This window comes from Bufo bufo, chromosome 2 (assembly GCF_905171765.1).
Source record: "Bufo bufo chromosome 2, aBufBuf1.1, whole genome shotgun sequence".
Taxonomy (NCBI): domain Eukaryota; kingdom Metazoa; phylum Chordata; class Amphibia; order Anura; family Bufonidae; genus Bufo; species Bufo bufo.
The window spans coordinates 598,070,556-598,096,451 of record NC_053390.1 but is presented as its reverse complement, the minus strand read 5'-3'; the positions used below and the strand labels follow the sequence as shown (position 1 = coordinate 598,096,451).

Here is a 25,896-nt window from a genome sequence, read left to right as displayed (position 1 = left end):
CACAACTAGTTGCCCGCGGCAACCACAAGTGAGGCCACAGACAGCGACCCTCACCTGTGGTTGAACACACAAACTAAACTGCAGGCAACCGCATGCGGTAAGGAGTCACGGCAATAGCCATGGCCGTGACACCTCCCTGGCAGAAGAATGGTTTGATGATGAGGAAAGTCCTGAGCTAGCTGTCCCTCTCTCTTAGAAGGCGAACATCCTGGTCAAGGACCCACGGTCTGTAGCTCAGTAGTTCGGGTAGCTCCTTGGTCACATGGCTAGTGACCAACGGTCTGTGGCTCAGTGTCCCCATCTCAGCGTCTTCTTCTGGTCACTCATGCAAGCTAGCATGAGTCTCCCCTCCAAGCATTGTTCCCTAACTGCAGCACAGTAGGGGCTCTGACTGCTCTCCTTATATACAGTTTTTGCTAGACTAGAACCTTCTTGTGGCAGGGGTGGAGTGGAGAAACTCAGCACAAACATATACATTGTTTCAGCTCCCGTCTGGTATAGACTTACATTAAAGCTTCAATGATACTCAATGGCAATGACACAGCAGGTTTTTCAGACAAAAACAAGTTTTCAGACATAATAATATAGCTAAAACCAGACATTTAAAAGGTCAGGCTGTCTGCTTTTGGTGGTAAACAAGTCTAGGGTTTTCCCTCCAAAACAGGGTGGTAAACAAGTCTGAGTTTTTCCCTCCAAAACATAGTATTCTTCAAACCCTATGGCAGCTGTGGAAATTTACCAGCTTCTTAATCAAAGCCCTAACAGTCTCAGTATTCATTAAACCTTTCCACAGAGCCATGTAAATACAGTGATAATGAACAGGATATTTATATCACAACATATATATATATAAAATGCTGTTACACAGTATTAAACAGTGCAAGTTAACCCTTTTAGGTGAATTAAAGTAAGAAGTTTTAACTTTGCATAGGGGAATAGGCAAATGTCCAAAAATGTCCAAATGTCAAAGTACTCCCCGCTCTAGGGCACTACATATACTTATCCGCTCCCTGCAGCGCTCCTGGTCCCTGCACCGCCGATGCTGCCTCTCCTTGTACACAGATAAAAACATCTGGTGTCGGAAGGGAGCAGCCAATGGCAGACGGGGACGAGCCTCCCTAGCATTTTGGGTGACGCTAGAGAGGCTCGTCCCCGCCTGCCATTGGCTGCTCCCCCTGACACCGGATGTTTTCATCCATGTACAGGGAGAAGCAGCATCGGCGGTGCGGGGACCAGGAGCGCCGCGGGGAGCGGGGTAAGTATACTCCCACGGAGGGACCTGGCACATAGGGGAACTGTTGTAGATACTGGATAACCCCTTTAATAGAGTTGATCCTACCGACAGATGCTCTTTAAGGAGTCCACAAGACTGTGGCCTTCAGTGAAATAAATGTACACTTTACTGTACACATTAACCCCTTCCAAACATCTGCTGTATATTTACGGCGGATGTCTAGCCTTTAAAGATGGCGCCCAGTGCAGAGCGCCATAGCTACCAAGTGTCTGCTGTTTCACATAGCAGACACCCGTGGCTAATATTTGTCATAGGCAGTAATGTTGATCGAGGACATTTAACTCCTCACTGCACTATATTGTATTTTTCTCTTTTCTTGCGTAATCCCCACTTAATATGTGCTCCATTATTGACAGCGCAGTCCAGTACACATCTTGTCTAATGTATGCAGTCCTGGAACAGCTGTTTAAGGGTGCATATCTTTGTTCAAAATGTGAGCAAATTGCACATAGAGTATCTAAACTGGCGAATTTCAAAACTGAGAAGCGTTGACAATTTGGAAAAGAGTTTGCTGCTCACTGAGCAAGCACTCTATGGGGTAGATGTGGGGGAGGGTGGTAGCGAGGGGGCACAGGAAAGTGAGGTAGCTAGCTGGGTAACAGTTAGAAAGCGAGGTAGAGGGAAGAGTGCCAGGGAGGCTAGCCCTGATCTGACACACCCCAACAAGTTTGCACAGTTGGTAGATGAGGGGGATGTCAGTTCAGCGAGAGCACTGCTGCAGCCGGACACTTCCTCTGCCAGTCAGGGGAATGTCAGCTCCAGTAAGCAGGGAACCAGGAGAGCAGGGCAGGCCAGACAGGTGCTGGTAGTGGGAGACTCAATTATTAGGGGTACAGATAGGGCGATCTGTCACAAAGACCAGGATCGTCAAACGGTGTGTTGTTTTCCTGGCACTTGAGTTAGACACATTGCGGATCGGGTTGAAAGATTACTGGGAGGGGCTGGAGAAGATCCAGCGGTCATGGTCCATATCGGAAACATTGACAAAGCTAGAGGTAGGTAGAGTGTCCTTAAAAATGATTTTAGGGATTTAGGTCAAAAGCTTAGGGCAAGGACCTCAAAGGTAGTATTTTCTGAAATACTACCGGTACCACCAGCCACACAAGAAAGGCAGCGGAAGATTAGGGAGGATAACAAGTGGCTCAAGAACTGGTGTAGGAAGGAGGGGTTTGGGTTCCTGGAGAACTGGGCTGACTTCTCTGTTGGCTACAGGCTCTATCGTAGGGATGGGCTGCACTTCAATGGGGAAGGGGCAGCTGTGTTGGGGGAGAAGATGGTTCGAATGTTGGAGGACTGTTTAAACTAGGGACGGGGTAATTACATTATAGGATGGGAACATAGTGCAGATAGAGACCGGGGGAAAGGTAATGGGACTGGGGAGAAATGGAAGGAGGGACTAGAACAGCTCAGAAGGAAAAGTGTAGGGTACAAAATATATATAAACCTCTTAAATGCATGTATACTAATGCCAGAAGCCTGACTAATAAAACTAGGGAACTGGAATTAGTGATGTGTGAGGAGGACTATGACATTGTGGGAATAACTGAGACATGGCTGGATGATAGCTATGACTGGGCGGTTAATGTACAGGGTTACAGTCTGTTTAGAAAGGATCGCCAAAACCGGAGAGGAGGAGGGGTCTGCCTTTATGTAAAGTCCTGTCTAAAGCCCACAGTCCGAGAAGATATAAGTGAGGGACATGAACATGTGGAGTCACTGTGGGTAGAAATACATGCAGGCAAAGACAATAATAAATTACTAATAGGAGTTTATTTTAAACCACCTAATATTCCAGAGTCCACAGAAAATCTGCTACTAAACGAGATAGACGAGGCGGCAAATCATAATGAGGTGGTTATTATGGGGGACTTCAACTACCCAGATATAGACTGGGAAACTGAAACTTGTATATCTCATAAAGGAAACAGGTTCTTGGCAATAACCAAAGACAATTACCTTTCCCAACTGGTTCAGGACCCGACTAGAGGGACGGCCATACTGGACTTAGTATTAACCAATAAACCTGACAGAACAATATATGTGCAGGTTGGGGAACACCTTGAAAATAGTGACCATAAAGTAATAACCTTCCAATTTTCATTCAAAAGAGTGTTTCTTCAGGGAGGAACAAAAATACCAAACTTCAAAAAAGCTAAATTTTGTCAATTAAGAGACGCCATAGGCCTAACTAACTGGGATAAAGTCCTGAAAAATAAAAATACAGCAACAAAATGGGATATTTTTAAAAGCATCCTAAAATCTAATTGTGAGAGGTACATACCTTATGGGAATAAAAGGTTAAGGAACAAGAAAATGTGGATAAATAAAACTGTAAAGAAAGCAATAAATGACAAAAAGAAAGCATTTAAATCACTGAAACAGGAGGGTAGCAAGAAAGCACTGAAAAACTATAAGGAAAAAAAATTGAATATGTAAAAAAACAAATAAAAACAGCCAAACTTGAGACCGAGAGATTAATTGGCAAAGAGAGCAAAACTAACCCTAAAATGTTTTTCAATTATATAAATGGTAAAAGTATAAATCTGAAGGTGTCGGCCCTCTACAGAGTAAATAGGGGGGAGTTGCAGAGAGCAATGAGGAGAAAGCAAAGCTATTAAATATTTTTTTTCCCACTGTATTCACTGAAGGAAATGAACTGTCAGATGAAATGCAGAATGTAAAAGTTAATTCCACATTAAAAGTGCCCTGTCTGACCCAGGAAGAAGTACAGCGGCATCTTAAAAAGATTAAAATAGACAAATGGCCAGGACCAGATGGCATACAGCCCCGTATCCTAAGAGAATTAAGTAATGTCATAGCCAGACCCTTATTTCTGATATTTAAGGACTCTATACTGACAGGGAGTGTTCCACAGGATTGGCGCATAGCAAATGTGGTGCCAATTTTCAAAGAGGGTCCAAAAACAGAGCCCAGAAACTATAGGCCAATAATTTTAACATCTGTGGTGGGTAAACTGTTTGAAGGTTTTCTAAGATATGCTATTTTGGAGTACCTCAATGAAAATAAGCAAAAAACGCCATATCAGCATGGCTTTATGAGGGATCGGTCATGTCAAACGAATTTAATAAATTTCTATGAGGAGGGAAGTTCTAGACTTGACAGCGGCGAATCAATGGATGTCGTATATCTGGTCTTCTCCAAAGCATTTGACACTGTACCGCATAAAAGGTGAGTATACAAAAAGAGAATGCTTGAACTGGGAGAAAATGTCTGTATGTAGGTAAGTAACTGGCTCAGTGATAGAAAACAGAGGGTGGATATTAATGGTACACACTCAGATTGGGTCACTGTCACTAGTGAATACCTCAGGGGTCAGTATTGGGCCCTATTCTCTTCAATATATTTATGATCTTGTAGAAGGCTTGTACAGAAAAATATAAATTTTTGCAGATGACACTAAACTGTGTAAAGTAATTGACATGGAAGAGGACAGTATACTGCTACAGATAGATCTGGATAGATTGGAGGCTTGGGCAGATAAGTGGCAGATGAGGTTTAACACTGACAAATGTAAGGTTATGCACATGGGAAAGAATAATGCAAGTCACCCGTACATACTAAATGGTAAAACACTGGGTAACACTGACAAGGAAAAGGACCTAGGAATTTTAGTGAACAGCAAACTAAGCAGTAAAAACCAATGTCAGGCAGCTGCTGCCAAGGCCAATAAATCGGTTGTATTAAATGCCCATGATGAGAACATAGTCCTACGGTACCACTTTACAAATCACTAGTAAGACCACATATGGAGTACTGTGTACAGTTCTGGGCTCCTGTGAACAAGGCAGGCATAGCAGAGCTGGAGAGGGTACAGAGGAGGGCAACTAAAGTAATAACAGGAATGGGTGGACTACAGTACCCTGAAAGATTATCAACATTAGGGTTATTCACTTTAGAAAAAAGACGACTGAGGGGAGATCTAATTACTATGTATAAATATATCAGGGGTCAGTACAGAGATCTCTCCCATCATCTATTTATCCCCAGGACTGTGACTGTGATGAGGGTACATCCTCTGTGTCTGGAGGAAAAAAGGTTTGTACACAAACATAGAAGAGGATTCTTTACGGTAAGAGCAGTGAGACTATGGAACTCTCTGCCTGAGGAGGTGGTGATGGTGAGTTCAAGAGGGGCTTGGATGTATTTCTGGAGTGTTATAATATTGCAGACTATAGCTACTAGAGAGGGGTCGTTGATCCAGGGAGTTATTCTGATTGCCTGATTGGAGTCGGGAAGGAATTTTTTCCCCCTTAAGAGGGGGAAATTGGCTTCTACCTCTGAGTTTTTTTTTGCCTTCCTCTGGATCAACTTGCAGGATAACAGGCCGAACTGGATGGACCAATGTATTTTTTCGGCCTTATGTACTATGTTACTATGTTAGATGTCATAGTCAAATATGACCACGGCATCTGAAAGGCAAAAAACCTGTAAGTATACGCTTCCCAGGCAGAAACATATCCTGACATTCAGCTTTTTGTATTGCTTTCCAAGACGTCCTTACTGCATCTCTCTATAAAAAAAAAAATCCACGGAATCTACCTTAATATGGGTTAGACACTCTTTCACAGTAACGATAGAGCAGGTTGTCATAGAAACACATTGCTATGGCATTTATATGGAGACATAATACATCACTGATTTTTGTATTCACAAAATACATCTGTTCTTTAATCCTAATTTGTAGCATATACTGCTCGTAAAATGTGTGCTCGCTAAATATATACATATAGGATATTGCATTAGTCATTGCAATAATGTCCATCTATCATCCATCCATCTATCTATCTATGGTCTATCTAATATTTATAGATCTATAATCTATCTATCTATCTATCTATCTATCTATCTCTATATATCTAATATCTATCTATCTATCTATATATATATATATATATATATATATATATATATATATATATCTAATTCAAATCAGCTTTATTGACAGGACTAAATAAATATTAGCATTGCCAAATCAAGTTGGAAATAATTTGGTAGGGATGTGGAATGGGGATAGGGACAGATCGAGAGTGGGGTTATAGGGTTCCATGTTGTATCACACTCCTCTCAGTCTATGGCAGGCACTGATATATTGTGCTGCTATGGCCGCTGTGTTCTCCTTGTCCCCCAGCAGTATGGATAATCTCTCTTCCTCCTCCATGGAGGTGAAGTCTGGTCAGAGATCAGACAGTCTCCTGAAGTGAGTGTCCCTCACTGCTGAGTATTTGCGGCATTGCAGCAGAAAGTGAGCCAAATCCTCCTGGTGGCACTGCTGGCACAGTCTGCTCTCCCTTGGCATATACCTCTGTTGGTTCTGCTCAATCTGTAGCGGCTCAGGATCTGTCGGTCTCTGGGGTTAGGAAGTTTCTCCAGAGATGGAGCCAGTTTGTACTCTCTCTGTAGGGTCTGAAAGATTGGCAGTTTCTGTGATGTTCTTATGTCATTCCTCCAGATGCTGATATACTCCTCTTTGCTCTTGTGCAGGGGTCTCCAAACCCCGGCCCGCGGGCCAGAACCGGCCCGCTTGTGCGTTCGATCCGGCCCGCCCGCAGCTGGCAGGTTGCAGGAACCAAATCCGCACAACCGCCCATGCTGTCACGCTTGTGTTGTGTGTTCGATTCCGCGCCCGCCCGCAGCTGACAGGTTGCAGGAACGAAAGCCGCACAACCGCCCATGCTGTCACGCTGTGCTTTTTGATTGGCTGCTGGGACCGCCGATGTCCCGGCAACCAGTGACGTCACAGGTGCGGCACCTCCCCTCTTCCCGCCCGCTGTTTGAAATAACAAATCCACGTGTGTAGCAGCGGGCGGGAGTCGGGACTCAGGAGTCCAAGAAGAAAAAAAAAAGAAGAGGAGCAGAAGCCGGCTACAGCGGAGGCAAGTGTTGCACAACGCTGATGGGGACACAATGGGGAACGCTGACATTGCTGTGCTGCGCTGATGGGGACACAAGCTGCTGAGGACACATACTGATGGGGATATTGCTGTGCTGCTGGGGACACTGCTGATGGGGACTTTGCTGTGCTGATGGGGACATTGCTGTTCTGATGGGGACACCGTTGATGAGGACACGGGTGTCCCCATCAATGGTGTCCCCATCAGCACAGCAATGTCCCCATCAGAGGTGTCCCCATCAGCGATGATGGGCACACTGCTGATGGGGACAATTCTGTTCTGATGGGGACATTGCTGGGGACACCGCTGTTTGGCACACTGCTGATGGGGACATGGGTGTCCACATCAATGGTGTCCCCATCAGGATAGCAATGTCCCCATCAGCGGTAACCCCATAATCGATGTCCCCATCAGCACAGCAATGTCCCCATCAGAGGTGTCCCCATCAGCGGTGATGGGGACACATGCTGCTGGGGACACCGCTGACAGGGACATTGCTGTGCTGATGGGGATGTTGCGGTGGACACTGCTGATGGGGACATTGCTGTTCTGATGGGACATTGCTGGGGACACCGCTGATGGGGACATGGGTATCCCCATCAGCGGTGACCCATCATCGGTTTCCACATCAGCACAGCGGCGTCCCCATCAGCAATGATGGGGACGCTGCTAATGTGGAAACTGCTGATGTGAACATTGCTGTGCTGATGGGGACATTGCTGAGGACACCGCTGATTGGCACACTGCTGATGGGGACAAAGGTGTCCCCATCAATGGTGTCCCCATCAGTACAGCAATGTCCCCATCAGCGTCCCCATTCTGATGGGGACATTGCTGTTCTGATGGGGACACCACTGATAGGGACACGGGTGTCCCCATCAACCGCGTCCCCAAAGGCAGTGTCCCCATCAGCTGCTAATGGGGACTCCGCTGATGGGGACATTGCTGTTCTGATGGGGACATCATTAATGGGGACATTGCTGTGCTGATGCTGACATTGCTGTTCTGATGGGGACATTGCTGTGCTGATGGGGACACCGCTGATGGGGACATTGCTGTGCTGATGGGGACACCGCTGATGGGGACATTGCTGTGCTGATGGGGACAACGCTGATAGGGACACGGGTGTCCCCATCAATGGTGTCCCCATCAGTGGTGTCCCTATCAGCACAGCAATGTCCCCAACAGCAGCGTCCCCATCAGTGGTGTCCCCATCAGCACAGCAATGTCCCCAACAGCAGCGTCCCCATCAGTGGGTGTCCCCATGATGGGAATATTGTTTTTCTGATGGGAATATTGTTTTTTTGATGGGAATATATTTTTTTTGATGGGAATATTGCTTTTCTGATGGGGACATTGCTGTTCTGATTTGGCCATTGCTGTTCTGATGGGGACACCGCTGATAGGGACACGGGTGTCCCCATCAATGGTGTCCCCATCAGCCGCGTCCCCAACAGCAGTGTCCCCATCAGTGGTGGCCCCTATCAGCTGCTAATGGGGACTCCGCTGATGGGGACATTGCGGGGACATTGCTGTGCTTAAGGGTGACACGGCTGATGGGGACATTGCTGTGCTGATGCTGACATTGCTGTGCTGATGCTGACATTGCTGTGCTGATGCTGACATTGCTGTGCTGATGGGGACATTGCTGTGCTGATGGGGACATTGTTGTGCTGATGCTGACATTGCTGTGCTGATGCTGACATTGCTGTGCTGATGCTGACATTGCTGTGCTGATGGGGACATTGCTGTGCTGATGGGGACATTGCTGTGCTGATGGGGACATTGCTGTGCTGATGGGGACATTGCTGTGCTGATGGGGACATTGTTGTGCTGATGCTGACATTGCTGTGCTGATGCTGACATTGCTGTGCTGATGGGGACATTGCTGTGCTGATGGGGACATTGCTGTGCTGATGGGGACATTGTTGTGCTGATGCTGACATTGCTGTGCTGATGGGGACATTGCTGTGCTGATGGGGACATTGCTGTGCTGATGGGGACATTGCTGTGCTGATGGGGACATTGCTGTGCTGATGGGGACATTGCTGTGCTGATGCTGACATTGCTGTGCTGATGGGGACATTGCTGTGCTGATGGGGACATTGCTGTGCTGATGGGGACATTGCTGTGCTGATGCTGACATTGCTGTGCTGATGGGGACATTGTTGTGCTGATGCTGACATTGCTGTGCTGATGCTGACATTGCTGTGCTGATGGGGACATTGCTGTGCTGATGCTGACATTGCTGTGCTGATGCTGACATTGCTGTGCTGATGCTGACATTGCTGTGCTGATGCTGACATTGCTGTGCTGATGGGGACATTGCTGTGCTGATGGGGACATTGCTGTGCTGATGGGGACATTGCTGTGCTGATGGGGACATTGCTGTGCTGATGGGGACATTTTTGTGCTGATGGGGACACCGCTGATAGGGACACGGGTGTCTTTGCGTTGTTTTGCTAAAGTTTTTTCTCTTTTGTTCTCAGTCATATCATGCTGATTACAAAAACGATCCATGTAAAATATATACATTTAATTTAATACATAACTGATTTTTTTTTCCGGCCCCCGAATACTTGTAAAATCTTCAATGTGGCCCTCCTGTTGAAAAGTTTGGAGACCCCTGCTCTTGTGTATTGCCTTTTGGATTTCCCTTCTGGATTTCAGGCTGTACTGGTTGGTGACTTGGTCAGGCTGGTTTTGGTATGTCATTTTTCTGGGGCTTCTTGGTGCAGCGAGGCTTTGTAGTTTCAAGAGCTGGGACTGCGGCTATGTAGATGGGCTCTGAATGGGCTCTGGACAGCAAGGTATAGTGGGAATCTGTCCAGCTCTGCTTGACAGGTATTTTTAGAGGTGCTCTGATGAAACTGGAGAAGGTATTTGCATAATTTTAGATGGACTATTTTTGTTGGCCCAGAGTCCCACTTTGACCAGTCTGAGTATTTATCTGGACCCCATACTTCGCTACCATACAGGAGAATTGGGACGATGATGCTATCAAAGATTTTAAGCCAGTCACTTGTGCTTTGAGATAATAAAGACACCTTCTGATGGCATAGATAGAAGTTTTGCACGCCTTGTCTTTCAGTGTCTCTCTGGCTTGCTTAAAGGGGTTTTCCAGTTCTAAAAATACCCCCCACAATGCCCGGGCTCCACCTATAGATCATACTTACCCCGCTCCCTGGCACCTGCGTCACTCCGGATCCCTGCACGGCCTCCCCTGCGTCTCCCCGTCACGCGGATCAAAACATTTGGCGACTAAGGGGTGCAGCCAAAAGCAGGCTGCGATGGTGACCTGCCTCCTTGCATCATGGGAGGCATCCTGACCAGTTGCTTTACTATCTGGTATGGTAGGGCTACCTATGCTGAACATAAGGTCCTGCAGAGGGTGGTGAAAACTGCCAAGCATATCAATGCAGCTTCCCTACCACCTATATTAGACATTTACAATACAAGATTTTTTTTAGGAAAACCTGCAACATTTCCTCTGACCATACACACCCTAGCTACTTTTTGTTACACCAGCAACACTAACTAGAACATGAATACAGAATACAGACTGATTTTGATCTAGCCATGCTCTTTACTTTTTCACTCAGCATTGCACTTAAAGCGGTGTCACTTCAGAAAATAGCATTTATTAGGTAGACAAAATTAATAAAATACCACTTACTAATGTATTGTTATTATCCATATTGCTTCCTTTGCTGGCTGGATTAATTTTTCCATCACATTGTACACTGCTCATTTCCATGGTTACAGACCACCCTGCAACCCAGCATCAGTAGTAGTGCTTGCACACTATAGAAAAAAGTGCTGGCCTCTCTGGTGGCCAGGACCGTGGGAGCTCAATTAGGCTGGTGCTTTTTCCTGTAGTGTACAAGCACGGCCACCGCTACTGGATTGCTGGGTGGTAACCATGGAAACAAGCAATGTATAATGTGATGGAAAAATGAATCCAGCCAGCAAAGGAAGCAATATGGATAATCATAATACATTAGCAAGTGGCTTGTATTATCTTTCTCTACATAATAAGTGCTATTTGCCTAAATGAGACAACCCCTTTAATTGAATCTCTTGAATTTTTACACTCGCTTGTACTTTAACTGAACTTAAGTTGTTAGTGCCTTTTTTCTGTTTTCATTTTTAATATTGCACTGGAGAAGTAGCCTGGTAGTGTTTCATTATACTGTACAATTCTGTGTTGGTATAATGACAATAAAGTTGAACTGAATTGAAGAAACTTCTAATTAGGTAAAATTTTTGCATGTGTATCATGTGCTTCTGCAATAAGTAACACATTAACGTATTCAACCCTGAAGACTTTTATCCGGTTATATATTTCTTTCCCTCTTACCTACCTTTCTCCCTCTCTCTAGTTACTGTATTTTCCACACTATGATACACACCTGCCCATTAGACACACCTAGGTTTCAGAGGAGGAAAAGAAGAAAAATATTTTAATCAGAACCCCAATGTTCATCAGACCCCCAATCGTTATCAGACCTTCGATCAGACCCCCCAATCTTCATCAGACCTCAGATGAGACCCACAAATCAAAAAGACACAAATGCAATAGCACTCTGCAACCAGCATTCTGCCCTGCCTCTATGCTGGATGAGGCATTGGTGTACATTTTGGCCAAAGCGTAATAAGCCACTCACCATGTCAAGGTCGCCTCTATGAAGTGGACCCACAAATCACTCCCGTCAGACCTCAAAATCAGACCCCATTAGACCTCAGATCAGACATAAAATAAATAGATTAACTTACCTCTCCTGCTCTGGAGGGCGCCACCACTCGCAGATCTATTGTGCTCTTCCTGCATTCACCGCTCCCTTTTCTTCTGCCAGCAGCATGCTGCACCTGTGGCCTGTGTTGCGTCATGGGCCTATTTTAATTAGCATGAGTACATAGTTCGCTCAGCATGCATGCTGGTATTTGTAGTCCCTGGATTCATTGGAGGCCATTTTGGCACCATAGAGATATAAACCAAAAGGGGCCCAGCATGCATGTGAGACCTACACTTCCTGAATTTCATGGTAGCTGTTATGGCACCCAACAGGTGAGGTTTAGTGTTAGGACCCGTCTTATAGAGATCACCTTAGCGTGCGGCAGACGGGCTCAAATAATTTTGTACAAAATGTATTTGCTAAGCATCTCTAATTTATTAGCATAGCATTGGCAATACAATATACCTTTGTACTTTATTTGGTTTGTAGAGTGCTGTTGCACTATGTGTTTGATATGTATTTTCAGCCATAGCAACGTGCACCTGCGCATTGGGATGTGCTGTCCCCCCCCCCCTCTTTTGTTTTATGCTGCACTGTTACACAGCGTCAGGTCATAGTGTGTGCTCATGCTGTGCAACATCAAGTCAAAAGACCAGGAAACGGTGAGTACAGCCGGCACCAGGAGCGTACTGTGTATTAGGGAGCAGTTCCATCATGGAAATTTCTAGAGAAGGACATCTATGTTTTTTCCTTATTGTCAGTTATTCTTTTATACTGAGTGTAGATTATTTTTTTTAAGATAAATAGCAAATATGTCAAAAACCTTCTATCCAGATTGCTTTATCCACATATCTTCCCACATTTTCTACACGTCGCCCACAAACTGCTGAGTCTCTGTTACACAACGTGCTTGTTCTGTATTAAAAGCAATAATTTCTGAAATTTTAGGAGTAGCACAGTACATATTCCTGATAAATCAGCTTTTTTTCAGCCAAAAGCAAAACTCCTACTTTAATGCCAGCTCAACCCCCCATACTCTATCCATTACTCGCACATATGCCCAGAGTGGTCATGCCTATAACTTCAAAGATACCTCATGAAGACAACCTCCTGACCAAGTCTTTATGGACAAATTGAAAAACCATAACGAATTAAAAAGATTGTAAGTAATACATGTCTATCGCTCAATATACTGATAAGAACTCAGTACCAGCATTTACTGTGAGCTGTAAAATGATGATAATTACCACCAAAATAATCTAGTCAAGTAGTACCATCCTCAAGAAACTCACGGAGACATTTACGTTTTTTTCACGGACACAGGAAAAAAGTTGCCTATTTTTACGGACTATCCAGAAATTTCTGAACGGTTAGTAACTAGTGTTAATCGCGAATATTCAAATCGCTAATTTTTATCGCGAATATAGGCACTATAGAATTCGCGAAGATGTAGAATTTAGTGCCATATCTTCGTAATAGCGAATATTCTATATTTCTTTTCATCAGTAACCTCCCTTCTTGCTTGTGGGCCAATGAGAAGGCTGCAATGTCTTTGTCTGAGCTTAGCAACATCCCTAGCAACCAATAGGAAATTTGCCTACCCCTTCACTATATAAGAACCTCCCCAGCAGCCATTTTCTGCAGTTTTTTGCAGTTCTGAGAGAGAAACAGCAGTGTCATTGCTGTGCTCTGTGCTTTCATCTGGATTCTATTCCTTATCTAATTACATTAGATAGTTAGCTCATATATATAATACAGATAGTGGGAGATAGTCAGTGTAGGTTAGATAGTGATATAGTGTAGCTGATAGGTTCCAGTGCAGGGTGTTAGGTAGTGTGATAGGAATTACTGTTTCTCTGCTGTCCATACATACATGCTACAGACATTGTGCTGTGATGTCACAAGTTCACAACAATACTTAGTGCACCACTTAGTAATATCTACTCAGACCTGATAAAATGTGAATTTGCATGTATTTCGCAAAAAATATGCGCATCATTAGTGCCGATTTGTGCAATCGTGAAAATAATGACTGGTGGTAACAGCTGATTGGGGGTGGCTTTCATATTGTACTGCTGGAAGACATGATAAGTTAAGGCAGTAGTACTGTATGCTGTTACATCATTCAGCTGTCTTGGTCAGTCTTATAGACTTTGAATGGAGTGGGAGCATACATGTGCAACTGCCAGATCATTCAAGTAGGGGCATGGGGCACTGTTCTCACGATTGGTGGAGATCCCATGGGTGAGACCTTGGCGATCAGAGAAATATCACCTATCCCGTTTTCATTGCTTAGTGTATAAAATGAATTAATTATATTGTGGGAACCAATATCGAAAAATATTCAAAACTACTATGAGAAGTGTATTGGATGTGCAAAGATACAAGTATATCACCTACAAAAAAACATGCAGTTTGCACACTATATATATATAAAAAAAATAGACAAAGCTATATTTGACATAACATAATAAGATATGTATAAGGCTGGGGGCCCGATGGCAGAGAAGGCAAGCCCGATGCCTTCCATAGGCATCGGGGCTTGCCTTTTATGGAAGCCTGTGAGATCTAGCCCTTGGGCTGGGTCTCACAGGCAGGCTGTCAGCATACAAGCTGACAGTCAAAGCATTACAATACAGGTTGTATTGTAATGCATTGCAGAGAGGATCAGACCCCAGAAGTTGAAGTAAAAAAATAAAAAGTAAAAAAAAAGTATTCTTCATAATAAAAAAAAATAAAGTTTCAAGTAAAAATTTACATTTCCCAAAATAAAATATAAAATTGTAGAAAAAAATGAAAACCAGACATATTGGGTATTGCCGCGTCCGTAATGACTGGCTCTATAAAAAATATCACATGATCCACCCCCTCACCTGAACGTCGTAGAAAAAAATAAAATAAAAACTGTGCTAAAGCAATAATTTTTTTGTCACCTTACATCACAAAAAGTGCAACACCAAGCAATCAAAAAGGCCTATTCCCCCCCCCAAAATAGTACCAATAACACCGTCATCTCATCCCGCAAAAATTTAGACCCTACATAGGACAGTCGCCCAAAAAATAAAAAAAAACTATGGCTTTCAGAATATGGAGAACTAAAAAATATTTTTTTTTGCAAAAGTGCTTTATTGTGTAAAATTGAAACAAACAACCAAAAAAGTAGTCATATTTGGTATTGTCGTGTCCGTAACAACTTGCTCTATAAAAATAGCACATGATCCAACCTGTCAGATAAACATTGTAAAAAACTAAAAATAAAAATGGTGCCAAAACAGCTATTTTTATTACCTTACCTCACAAAAATCATATGTACCTTAAAATAGTACCAGCAAAACTGCCACCTTATCCTGTAGTTTCCAAAATGGGGTCACTTTTTTGGAGTTTCTACTCTAGGGGTGCATCAGGGGGTCTTCAGGTGTGACATGGCAACTTAAAATTATCCCAGTGAAATCTGCCCTCCAAAAACCACATGGCGCTCCTTTCTTTCTGCACCCTGCCGTGTGCCCGTACAGCAGTTTACAATCACAAATGGGGTGTTTCTTCAAACTACAGAATCAGGGTAATAAATATTGAGTTTTGTTTGGCTGTTAACCCTTGCTTTGTTAGTGGAATAACATGGATTAAAATGGAAAATCTGCCAAAAAAGTGGAATTCTGAAATTTTAGCTACATTTTCCTTTAATTTTTGTAGAACACCTAAATGGTTAACAAAGTTTGTAAAATCGGTTTTGAATACCTTGAGGGGTGTAGTTTCTAAAATAGGGCCATTTATGGGTGGTTTCGATTATGTAAGCCCCACAAAGTGACTTCAGACCTGAACTGGTCCTTGGGTTTTGGAAATTTTCTTAAAAATTTTATGATTTGCTTCTAAACTTCTAAGCCTTCTAACGTCCCAAAAAAAAAAAAAAATGTCATTTACAAAGTGATCCAAACATGAAGTAGATATATGGGAAATGTAAGGTAATAATTACAAAATGATCCAAACATGAAGTAGACATATGGGAAATGTAAGGTAATAACTATTTTAGGAGGTATCACTATCTGTTTTAAAAGCAGAGAAATTGAAATTTTGAAAATCACCAATTATTCCAATTTCTTGGTAAATTTGGTATTTTTTTTATAAGTAAAAATGAAATATTTTGACTCGTACTTCATGATAGTGGTAAAGTAATATGTGACGAGAATACAATCTCAGAAAGGCTTGGATAAGTAAAAGTGTTTTAAAGTTATCACCACATAAAGGGACACATGTCAGATTTGCAAAAAATGGCCTAGTCCTTAAGGTGAAAAATGGCTGGTATCCTGAAGGGGTTATTCTTTCCTTGCAGGCAAATTATCCAGTGGTTGCCCCACTGTTACTTCTCTCTTCTTGTGGAAATGAAAAATGTGTATAAAGCTATAGAAGCTGTCTGCTGACACATGGATGCTCGTTCTTAAAGGAACACTGTAGTCCAGGGGGAAAAAAAATTACATTAACTGAGGAACAAACACAACACAAGTTTCTGGACTCCAAGGTGGCTGCACCGTTTCTAATTTTAAATTTTTTTTTAACTGGAGGGTTGCCCAACCTTTCTGCCATGTCAGTTCATATTGTAAAGCCACTGTGCACGCCAATGACAATTAAATATGTGCACCCAGGCAGCAAAGAGAACTTTTTACTATTTCTTTCACTTTACACATTTTCTCACACAGCAGATTTAGTTTTGTGCTCGTATCAATAAGCATTAAGTCTAATATTCAAGCTCTGACAAGTCCTCCACTATAGGTGACCAGTCCTTTTGCTTTATATTTGTCTCTTGTTTATATGGCACCAACATATTCTGCAGTGCTATCCAGACTTTGTCACTCACTATCCCCAGCTCACAATCAGAATTCTCTGTCTGTATAGGAAAACATACAATCTCCATGCAGATGTTGTGAATCCAGGACCTCACTGCTGCAAGGCATCTACTAAGCCACTGTGCTTCTCCTACTTTAAAGCCAGTGTAAAACTCAGTCATTACACATGTGCCTCTTAATATTGCAATGCATCTAAAGCAAGAAGGGGTCAGATTAAGATTGGCATGTATAAAGCTTACCTAACTGTATTTTAAGGAATCCCATGGAACCTTGGTTGGAAAACACTATCCTACTGTGAGCTTCTCTAGCACCTACTTTGCAGGATTCTACAATCCCTGGGTCTGTTCTGCTTCACTGACATTGTTTAACACTTGGTTGATTGTGTTAGACAATTGTACCACCACAACAATGCTCCGATGCCAATAGTTGAGGACTGGGTGCTCAGGGCATTCTCAGTCTCTTCCTGATTATATAATAAGCTCTTCAACTTCTTGAGTGAAATGGCACGACATCATTTGAGTACAGAATCCTTGTACCAGTACCATTAGGCAATAACATTTATTAACCCAGTGTGTCATTTTATTAGACAGTGTGTAGAACATATACTATACCTACAATTATAGACAGAGTGTAGAACATATACTATACCTACAATTATAGACAGTGTGTAGAGCATATACTATACCTACAATTATAGACAGTGTGTAGAACATATACTATACCTACAATTATAGACAGTGTGTAGAACATATACTATACCTACAATTATAGACAGTGTAGAACATATACTATACCTACAATTATAGACAGTGTGTAGAACATATACTATATCTACAGTTATAGACAGTGTGTAGAACATATACTATACCTACAATTATAGACAGTGTGTAGAACATATACTATACCTACAATTATAGACAGTGTGTAGAACATATACTATACCTACAATTATAGACAGTGTGTAGAACATATACTATATCTACAGTTATAGACTGTGTAGAACATATACTATACCTTTAATTAAAGACAGTGTGTAGAACAAATACTATACCTACAATTATAGACAGTGTAGAACATATACTATATCTACAGTTATAGACTGTGTAGAACATATACTATACCTTTAATTAAAGACAGTGTGTAGAACATATACTATACCTACAATTATAGACAGTGTAGAACATATACTATATCTACAATTATAGACAGTGTGTAGAACCTATACTACATCTACAATTACAGTATAGACAGTGTGTAGAACATATACTATACCTACAATTATAGACCGTGTGTAGAACATATACTATATCTACAATTATAGACAGTGTGTAGAACATATACTATACCTACAATTATAGACAGTGTGTAGAACATATACTATACCTACAATTATAGACCGTGTGTAGAACATATACTATATCTACAATTATAGACAGTGTGTAGAACATATACTATACCTACAATTATAGACAGTGTGTAGAACATATACTATACCTACAGTTATAGACAGTGTGTAGAACATATACTACATCTACAGTTATAGACAGTGTGTAGAACATATACTATACCTACAATTATAGACAGTGTGTAGAACATATACTATACCTACAATTATAGACAGTGTGTAGAACATATACTATACCTACAATTATAGACAGTGTGTAGAACATATACTATACCTACTATTATAGACAGTGTGTAGAACATATACTATATCTACAGTTATAGACTGTGTAGAAGATATACTATACCTTTAATTAAAGACAGTGTGTAGAACATATACTATACCTACAATTACAGACAGTGTAGAACATATACTATATCTACAGTTATAGACAGTGTGTAGAACATATACTATACCTACAATTATAGACAGTGTAGAACATATACTATATCTACAGTTATAGACAGTGTAGAACATATACTATATCTACAGTTATAGACAGTGTGTAGAACATATACTATACCTACAATTATAGACAGTGTAGAACATATACTATACCTACAATTATAGACAGTGTAGAACATATACTATATCTACAGTTATAGACAGTGTGTAGAACATATACTATACCTACAATTATAGACAGTGTGTAGAACATATACTATACCTACAATTATAGACAGTGTGTAGAACATATACTATACCTACAATTATAGACAGTGTGTATAAACATATACTACATCTACAGTTATAGACAGTGTGTAGAACATATACTATATCTACAATTATAGACTGTGTAGAACATATACTATACCTACAATTATAGACAGTGTGTAGAACATATACTATATCTACAATTATAGACAGAGTGTAGAACATATACTATGCCTACAATTATAGACAGCGTGTAGAACATATACTATACCTACAATTATAGACAGTGTGTAGAACATATACTATACCTACAATTAAAGACAGTGTGTAGAACATATACTACATCTACAATTATAGACAGTGTGTAGAACATATACTACATCTACAGTTATAGACAGTGTGTAGAACATATACTATACCTACAATTATAGACAGTGTGTAGAACATATACTATACTTACAATTATAGACAGTGTGTAGAACATATACTATACCTACAATTATAGACAGTGTGTAGAACATATACTATACCTACAATTATAGACAGTGTGTAGAACATATACTATACCTACAATTATAGACAGTGTGTAGAACATATACTATACCTACAATTATAGACAGTGTAGAACATATACTATACCTACAATTATAGACAGTGTGTAGAACATATACTATATCTACAATTATAGACAGTGTGTAGAACATATACTATGCCTACAATTAAAGACAGTGTGTAGAACATATACTACATCTACAATTATAGACAGTGTGTAGAACATATACTACATCTACAATTATAGACAGTGTGTAGAACATATACTATACCTACAATTAAAGACAGTGTGTAGAACATATACTATATCTACAATTATAGACAGTGTGTAGAACATATACTATATCTACAGTTATAGACAGTGTGTAGAACATATACTACATCTACAATTATAGACAGTGTGTAGAACATATACTATATCTACAATTATAGACAGTGTGTAGAACCAGTCTGGGGTTGTGGGTGTTTATTGGTAAAGTCAGAGCCACTAAATATACTGTATTGGTGCATTTTATTGATGGCCTACGTTAGTTCCGTCTGTTCTAGTGACAGGTTTTACGTTAAACCATAATGTGTTAAAGTCTTCCATCATGTATCAGCTTGTTGTCGGGATTTAAGCAGGTGATCCTCTGGTGGATTGCAGAATGTAGATTTCCAGTCTCGCTGCATGCAGACTCACGTTCGCTGTGAGCCGGATGAATATTCAGAGAGCTGCTGTTGCTAGTTTCCCCTTGTATTTGAATAGTGATAGGTCGCAAGCAGGTGGACCAGGCACAGCCGCTGCGGCTTCAGCTCCAAGCTGTCATAATGTAATTAAACAGAAACCAGAAGCATAAGGACAGAGGGAAGGAAACATGTCATGTGCTCAATCCGAGGCAGTCCTAGCAGCGGCAGCATCAAGACTGCACCATTTTTATTCCTACTCTGCTATGAGGTGCTTGTGGAATTTAAAGGAGATCCTCCTCCCCTGCTGACTTCTTGGAGGTGGCCTCTTCCTGGCTGTAGTCAGAAGACGCAGGCTGTATTGAAAGGTCCCAGCAGACCGTTTTGGTTTGGCGAGGGGTTAAAGGATGGACTATCAGCTGGTCTGAAGCTCCCATTTCTGTACAGTCAGTGAATATCCTGGACCATGCCAATGTGAAAGGAGCAGATCCTCACATTTTTTCCCCCTCCCCATCTTTGTCATTGACACCTGCTAGGTGTTAGATGTAACTGTTATACTCTCTGGTCTGATGGGCCCTGCTGCATATGGACATAAGCTGTGATTTATCTGTGGATTGGAGGATTACAGTGGAAAGTTCTCGCTGACAGCCATAGACTTAGGGGGAGAAAAAAAAAAAAGAAGAAAAGCACTGGATTTTTATTCCTGAGTCCTTGAAGCTGGTTCTTGCCTGATCAAAATGGCTCATGGTGCTGCTTCTATTAAAAAAATACGAGACCTGGAACTGCCTCCCATTGAAGAGAAGGCAAAGGAAAAAGAGAGGAGAAGACGTAAGGTCACCAGGGATCGAAAACATAAGGTATGAAGACTGTACTGTGTTCAGTCCCCAATGTGTGCCTGTGTCCTCCTCCTCCTCCTCTCTCTGTGTGCTGTCCACGTCTCTTATAGTAGTCTGTCTCTAGGATATGGCATGTCTGCAGTCGCCTGTAATTAAGCTACCCAGGGCCATGTCCAGTTTAATATTCATGTCATATGTCAATCTGTTGCTGAATGTGAATGTAGCCCTGGCACCTCCCTTACCGAGATGCAGAGTTTCCCTGCATCGGTGCATCCTCTGGGCAGACCCCACCTTCCTCATGTTTGATCTCATCAGCTGGGCACCATGCTAGTGCGGATCAGCTGTAGGGACACACCAGGTATTGATGCATGGAATGCGCATCCAGGTGTGGCTTTGGATCTGCTGAAATACATGGATTTAGTTTATTATTATAGCATAGCTTGGAGGGAAGGTTCAGCTCGTTAGTATGCCTTGCTAGGAGGGGCTAGTAGTGCAAGCAAATGACTATGGAAATGACAGGAACCTGGAACATGATCAGATTCCCAGAGGTGTCACCTAGGAAAGTATCTGCGGATTCAGGGTGATGGAAAATGGTTGAGCTGTGGTTTTACATCTGTATATAACGCTCAGCTGCTAGCCTTGTTCTACACCGATGGTGCACCAGCAGTCAATTATTGATGCTGCCTTCTCTGCAATACAGGTTATTACAGTGTCTGCTGGGGTTAATACATATAATATGGACCCTGCGCAATGCAGTCTGTAGGTTCCTAGCATTTGGGGGCAATGCTGACCTATTACCGAAATGCAGCATTTCACAAATAAAGCAAATCCCTTCTGCTTTCCTACCACTATCGTATGAAAATGGTACCTCTTCATACTTATAGCTATGCAGCACATGCATTATTACACAGGATTTACATGTGAAAACATTATTGGGAGGGCGAGGGCATCAATGAGCTCAGACTTCCATCAATTTCCAAAATAAGAGGGCCACGCTACCCCAGTAGAGCCTGTAAAGGAACATGGTGCTGCTCAGAAATGGCTAACACTGTCTTTCAGTGACCCCCTTTTTTAAGTATTATGGAGGATTGTTCCTATGGCAGAAATTCTAATGCAAATTTCGGACTCTCTTTGCAGATCCACCGTGTAACTTTGCATTGCCCATTTGTTTTTGGAGTTTGTAGATCATAGACCTAAGATTGTGTCTACTGCCATGTCAGAGGATACATTTATGTGGAATACTCCTTCAAGGCCCCATGCACACGGCCGTATTTTTGGTCCGCATCCAATCCGCATTTTTTGCTGATCTGATGCGGCCCTATTCATTTTAATGGGTCCACAAAAAATGCGGACGTGTGCTGTCTGCATCCGTATGTCTGTTCCATAGTCCCGCAAAAAAGAAAGAACATGTCCTATTCTTGCCCAATGGACAAAAATAGGCATTCTTACAATGGATGCACACACAAAAACGGATGCAACACAGGCGTCATCCATATTTTTTGCGGATTACCATTTTGCAGACCGCAAAATACATACGGTAGTGTGCATGCACCCTTAAGGGAATACAGTTGCAAGAAAAAGTATGTGAACCCTTTGGAATTATATGGATTTCTGCACAAATTGGTCATAAAATGTGATCTGATCTTCATCTAAGTCACAGCAATAGACAATCACAGTCTGCTTAAACTAATAACACACAAAGAATTAACTGTTACCATGTTTTTATTGAACACACCATGTAAACATTCACAGTGCAGGTGGAAAAAGTATTTGAACCCTTGGATTTAATAACTGGTTGAACCTCCTTTGGCAGCAATAACTTCAACCAAACGTTTCCTGTAGTTGCAGATCAGACATGCACAACGATCAGGAGTAATTCTTGACTATTCCTCTTTACAGAACTGTTTCAGTTCAGCAAAATTCTTGGGATGTCTGGTGTGAATCGCTTTCTTGAGGTCATGCCACAGCATCTCAATCGGGTTGAGGTCAGGACTCTGACTGGGCCACTCCAGAAGGCGTATTTTCTTCTGTTTAAAGGGCTTCTGTCACCACACTAAAGTCTTTTTGTTTTTTGGGCTAGTTAAATTACTTATACTGCGATATATGAAAATATAATGGTCTTACTTACTTTGCTTCAGCAGTTTCTTATAAAAACGAACTTTTATAATATGTATATTAGGTCTCTACCAGCAAGTAGGGCGTCTACTTGCTGGTAGCCGCCGCAAAAAACCGCCCCCCTCGTCGTGTTGATTGACAGGGCCAGCCGCTATCTCCTCCTCCGGCCGGCCCTGTCAGCATTTCAAAAATCGCGCGCCTGTGTTCATTCGGCGCTCGCGCTCTGAGGGAGTTCTGAGGAGGTGAGCCTCCTCATCTCAGAGCGCCTGCGCCGAATGAACACAGGCGCGCGATTTTTGAAATGCTGACAGGGCCGGCCGGAGGAGGAGATCGCCCTACTTGCTGGTAGAGACCTAATTTACATATTATAAAAGTTCGTTTTTATAAGAAACTGCTGAAGCAAAGTGAGTAAGACCATTATATTTTCATATATCGCAGTATAAGTAATTTAACTAGCCCAAAAAAATTTAACTAGCCCAAAAAAAAAAAATGACTTTAGTGGGGTGACAGAAGCCCTTTAAGCCATTCTGTTGTTGATTTACTTCTATGCTTTGGGTCGTTGTCCTGTTGCAACACCCATCTTCTGTTGAGCTTCAGCTGGTGGACATATGGCCTTAAGTTCTCCTGCAAAATGTCTTGATAAACTTGGGAAATCATTTTTCCTTCGATGATAGCAATCCGTCCAGGCCCTGACACAGCAAAGCAGACCCAAACCATGATGCCCCCACCACCATACTTCACAGTTGGGATGAGGTTTTGATGTTGGTGTGCTGTGCCTCTTTCTCCACACATAGTGTTGTGTGTTTCTTCCAAACAACTCAACTTTGGTTTCATCTGTCCACAGAATATTTTGCCAGTACTGCTGTGGAACATCCAGGTGCTCCTGTGCAAACAGTAAGCATGCAGCAATGTTTTTTTTGGACAGCAGTGGCTTCCTCTGTGGTATCCTCCCATGAAATCCATTCTTGTTTAGTGTTTTACGTATCGTAGATTCGCTAACAGGGATGTTAGCATATGCCAGAGATTTTTGTAAGTCTTTAGCTGACACTCTATGATTCTTCTTCACCTCATTGAGCAGTCTGCGCTGTGCTCTTGCAGTCATCTTTACAGGACGGCCACTCCTAGGGAGAGTAGCAGCAGTGCTGAACTGTCTCCATTTATAGACAATTTGTCTTACCGTGGACTGATGAACAACAAGGCTTTTGGAGATACTTTTATAACCCTTTCCAGCTTTATGCAAGTCAACAATTCTTAATCGTAGGTCTTCTGAGAGCTCTTTTGTGCAAGGCATCATTCACATCAGGCAATGCTTCTTGTGAAAAGCAAACCCAGAACTGGTGTGTGTTTTTTATAGGGCAGGGCAGCTATAACCAACACCTTCAATCTCATCTCATTGATTGGACTCCAGTTGGCTGACACCTCACTCCAATTAGCTCTTGGAGATGTCATTAGTCTAGGGGTTCACATACTTTTTCCACCTGCACTGTGAATGTTTACATGGTGTGTTCAATAAAAACATGGTAACATTTAATTCTTTGTGTGTTGTTAGTTTAAGCAGACTGTGATTGTCTATTGTTGTGAGTTAGATGAAGATCAGATCACATTTTATGACCAATTTGTGCAGAAATCCATATCATTCCAAAGGGTTCACATACTTTTTCTTGCAACCGTATGTCACCAAAACTGTCTTTTTGTCAGTTTAAACCAGATAGTGACATATATCCCTTTTCTTAAAGCGAACCTTTCACCTCATTTTCACCTTATAAACTAGCAACAGTACCTTATAGATTATCTTGAGTGTGTTGTTATCCATGTTAGTGCCGCTTTCCTGGGCTCTATATACTTCAAAAAATCGTCTTATAAACTTCACATTCTGTGCTCCAACAGTCATGCAACCAGTCAAGGGGGTAGCCCTTCCATCTCCTCTGGCCGTACCGCCCCTGCCCTAACCCCTCCTCTATGCTCCTTAACTGACAGCCGGCTCAGTCGCCGGGACGGCGCTTCTGAAACCTGCGCATGCGCCGTCCTCCTGATTCGCCGCGCGATCCCGTGTTTCTTGCTGACAAAAGCGCGATCATGTAAGAGAATCGCGCATGCGCATTACGCAATGCCGGCCTGTCTGCTCTCCTGTCTGCTCTCCCTCCCTAATGTGCGGCAAGTCTACAGTGATCACGTGGGGCACTTTGAGCATGAAAATAGTGGAGCGCGCGCACATTAGGGAGGGAGAGCAGACAGGCCGGCATTGCGTAATGCGCATGCGCGATTCTCTTACATGATCGCGCTTTTGTCAGCAAGAAACACGGGATCGCGCGGCGAATCAGGAGGACGGCGCATGCGCAGGTTTCAGAAGTGCCGTCCCGGCGACTGAGCCGGCTGTCAGTTAAGGAGCATAGAGGAGGGGTTAGGGCAGGGGCGGTACGGCCAGAGGAGATGGAAGGGCTACCCCCTTGACTGGTTGCATGACTGTTGGGGCACAGAATGTGAAGTTTATAAGACGATTTTTTGAAGTATAAAGAGCCCAGGAAAGCGGCACTAACATGGATAACAACACACTGAAGATAATCTATAAGGTACTGTTGCTAGTTTATAAGGTGAAAATGAGGTGAAAGGTTCGCTTTAATCAGTTTTTATTTTCTGATAGTCATTTTTTTAATTCTATTTCTTGAACATGATTATGGGGGTGGCCATCTCGCCTGAGCTGTTCTTAACAGCACATTTAGAAATATGCTTTACAGCAGTACAGCAGTCACATGGGCCATAGACACAATGGACAGGAGGGACCTCACTGACTTCTATGGGAGAATGCATGCTCTGTGACCCTTTTACAGGTCAGGAGGGAATAGATAAGCTGT

The 25,896-nt window shown here is 42.4% G+C and overlaps 1 protein-coding gene across 14 annotated transcripts in view; it reads left to right on the top strand.

Moving 5' to 3' along the window:
* Nucleotides 1-25,896, top strand: part of ANK2 (ankyrin 2) — a 536,395-nt gene that overhangs the window by 284,600 nt on the left and 225,899 nt on the right. The window contains exon 1 of one of the 14 annotated variants that reach the window (XM_040418293.1): nucleotides 20,207-20,950. The exons of the other annotated variants lie outside the window; for them this stretch is intronic. Within the exon in view, the coding sequence (XP_040274227.1) occupies nucleotides 20,831-20,950 (120 nt within the window). The 5' untranslated portion in view covers nucleotides 20,207-20,830. Of the gene's footprint in view, nucleotides 1-20,206; nucleotides 20,951-25,896 lie in introns of those variants that run through there. 14 annotated transcript variants of the gene reach the window in all.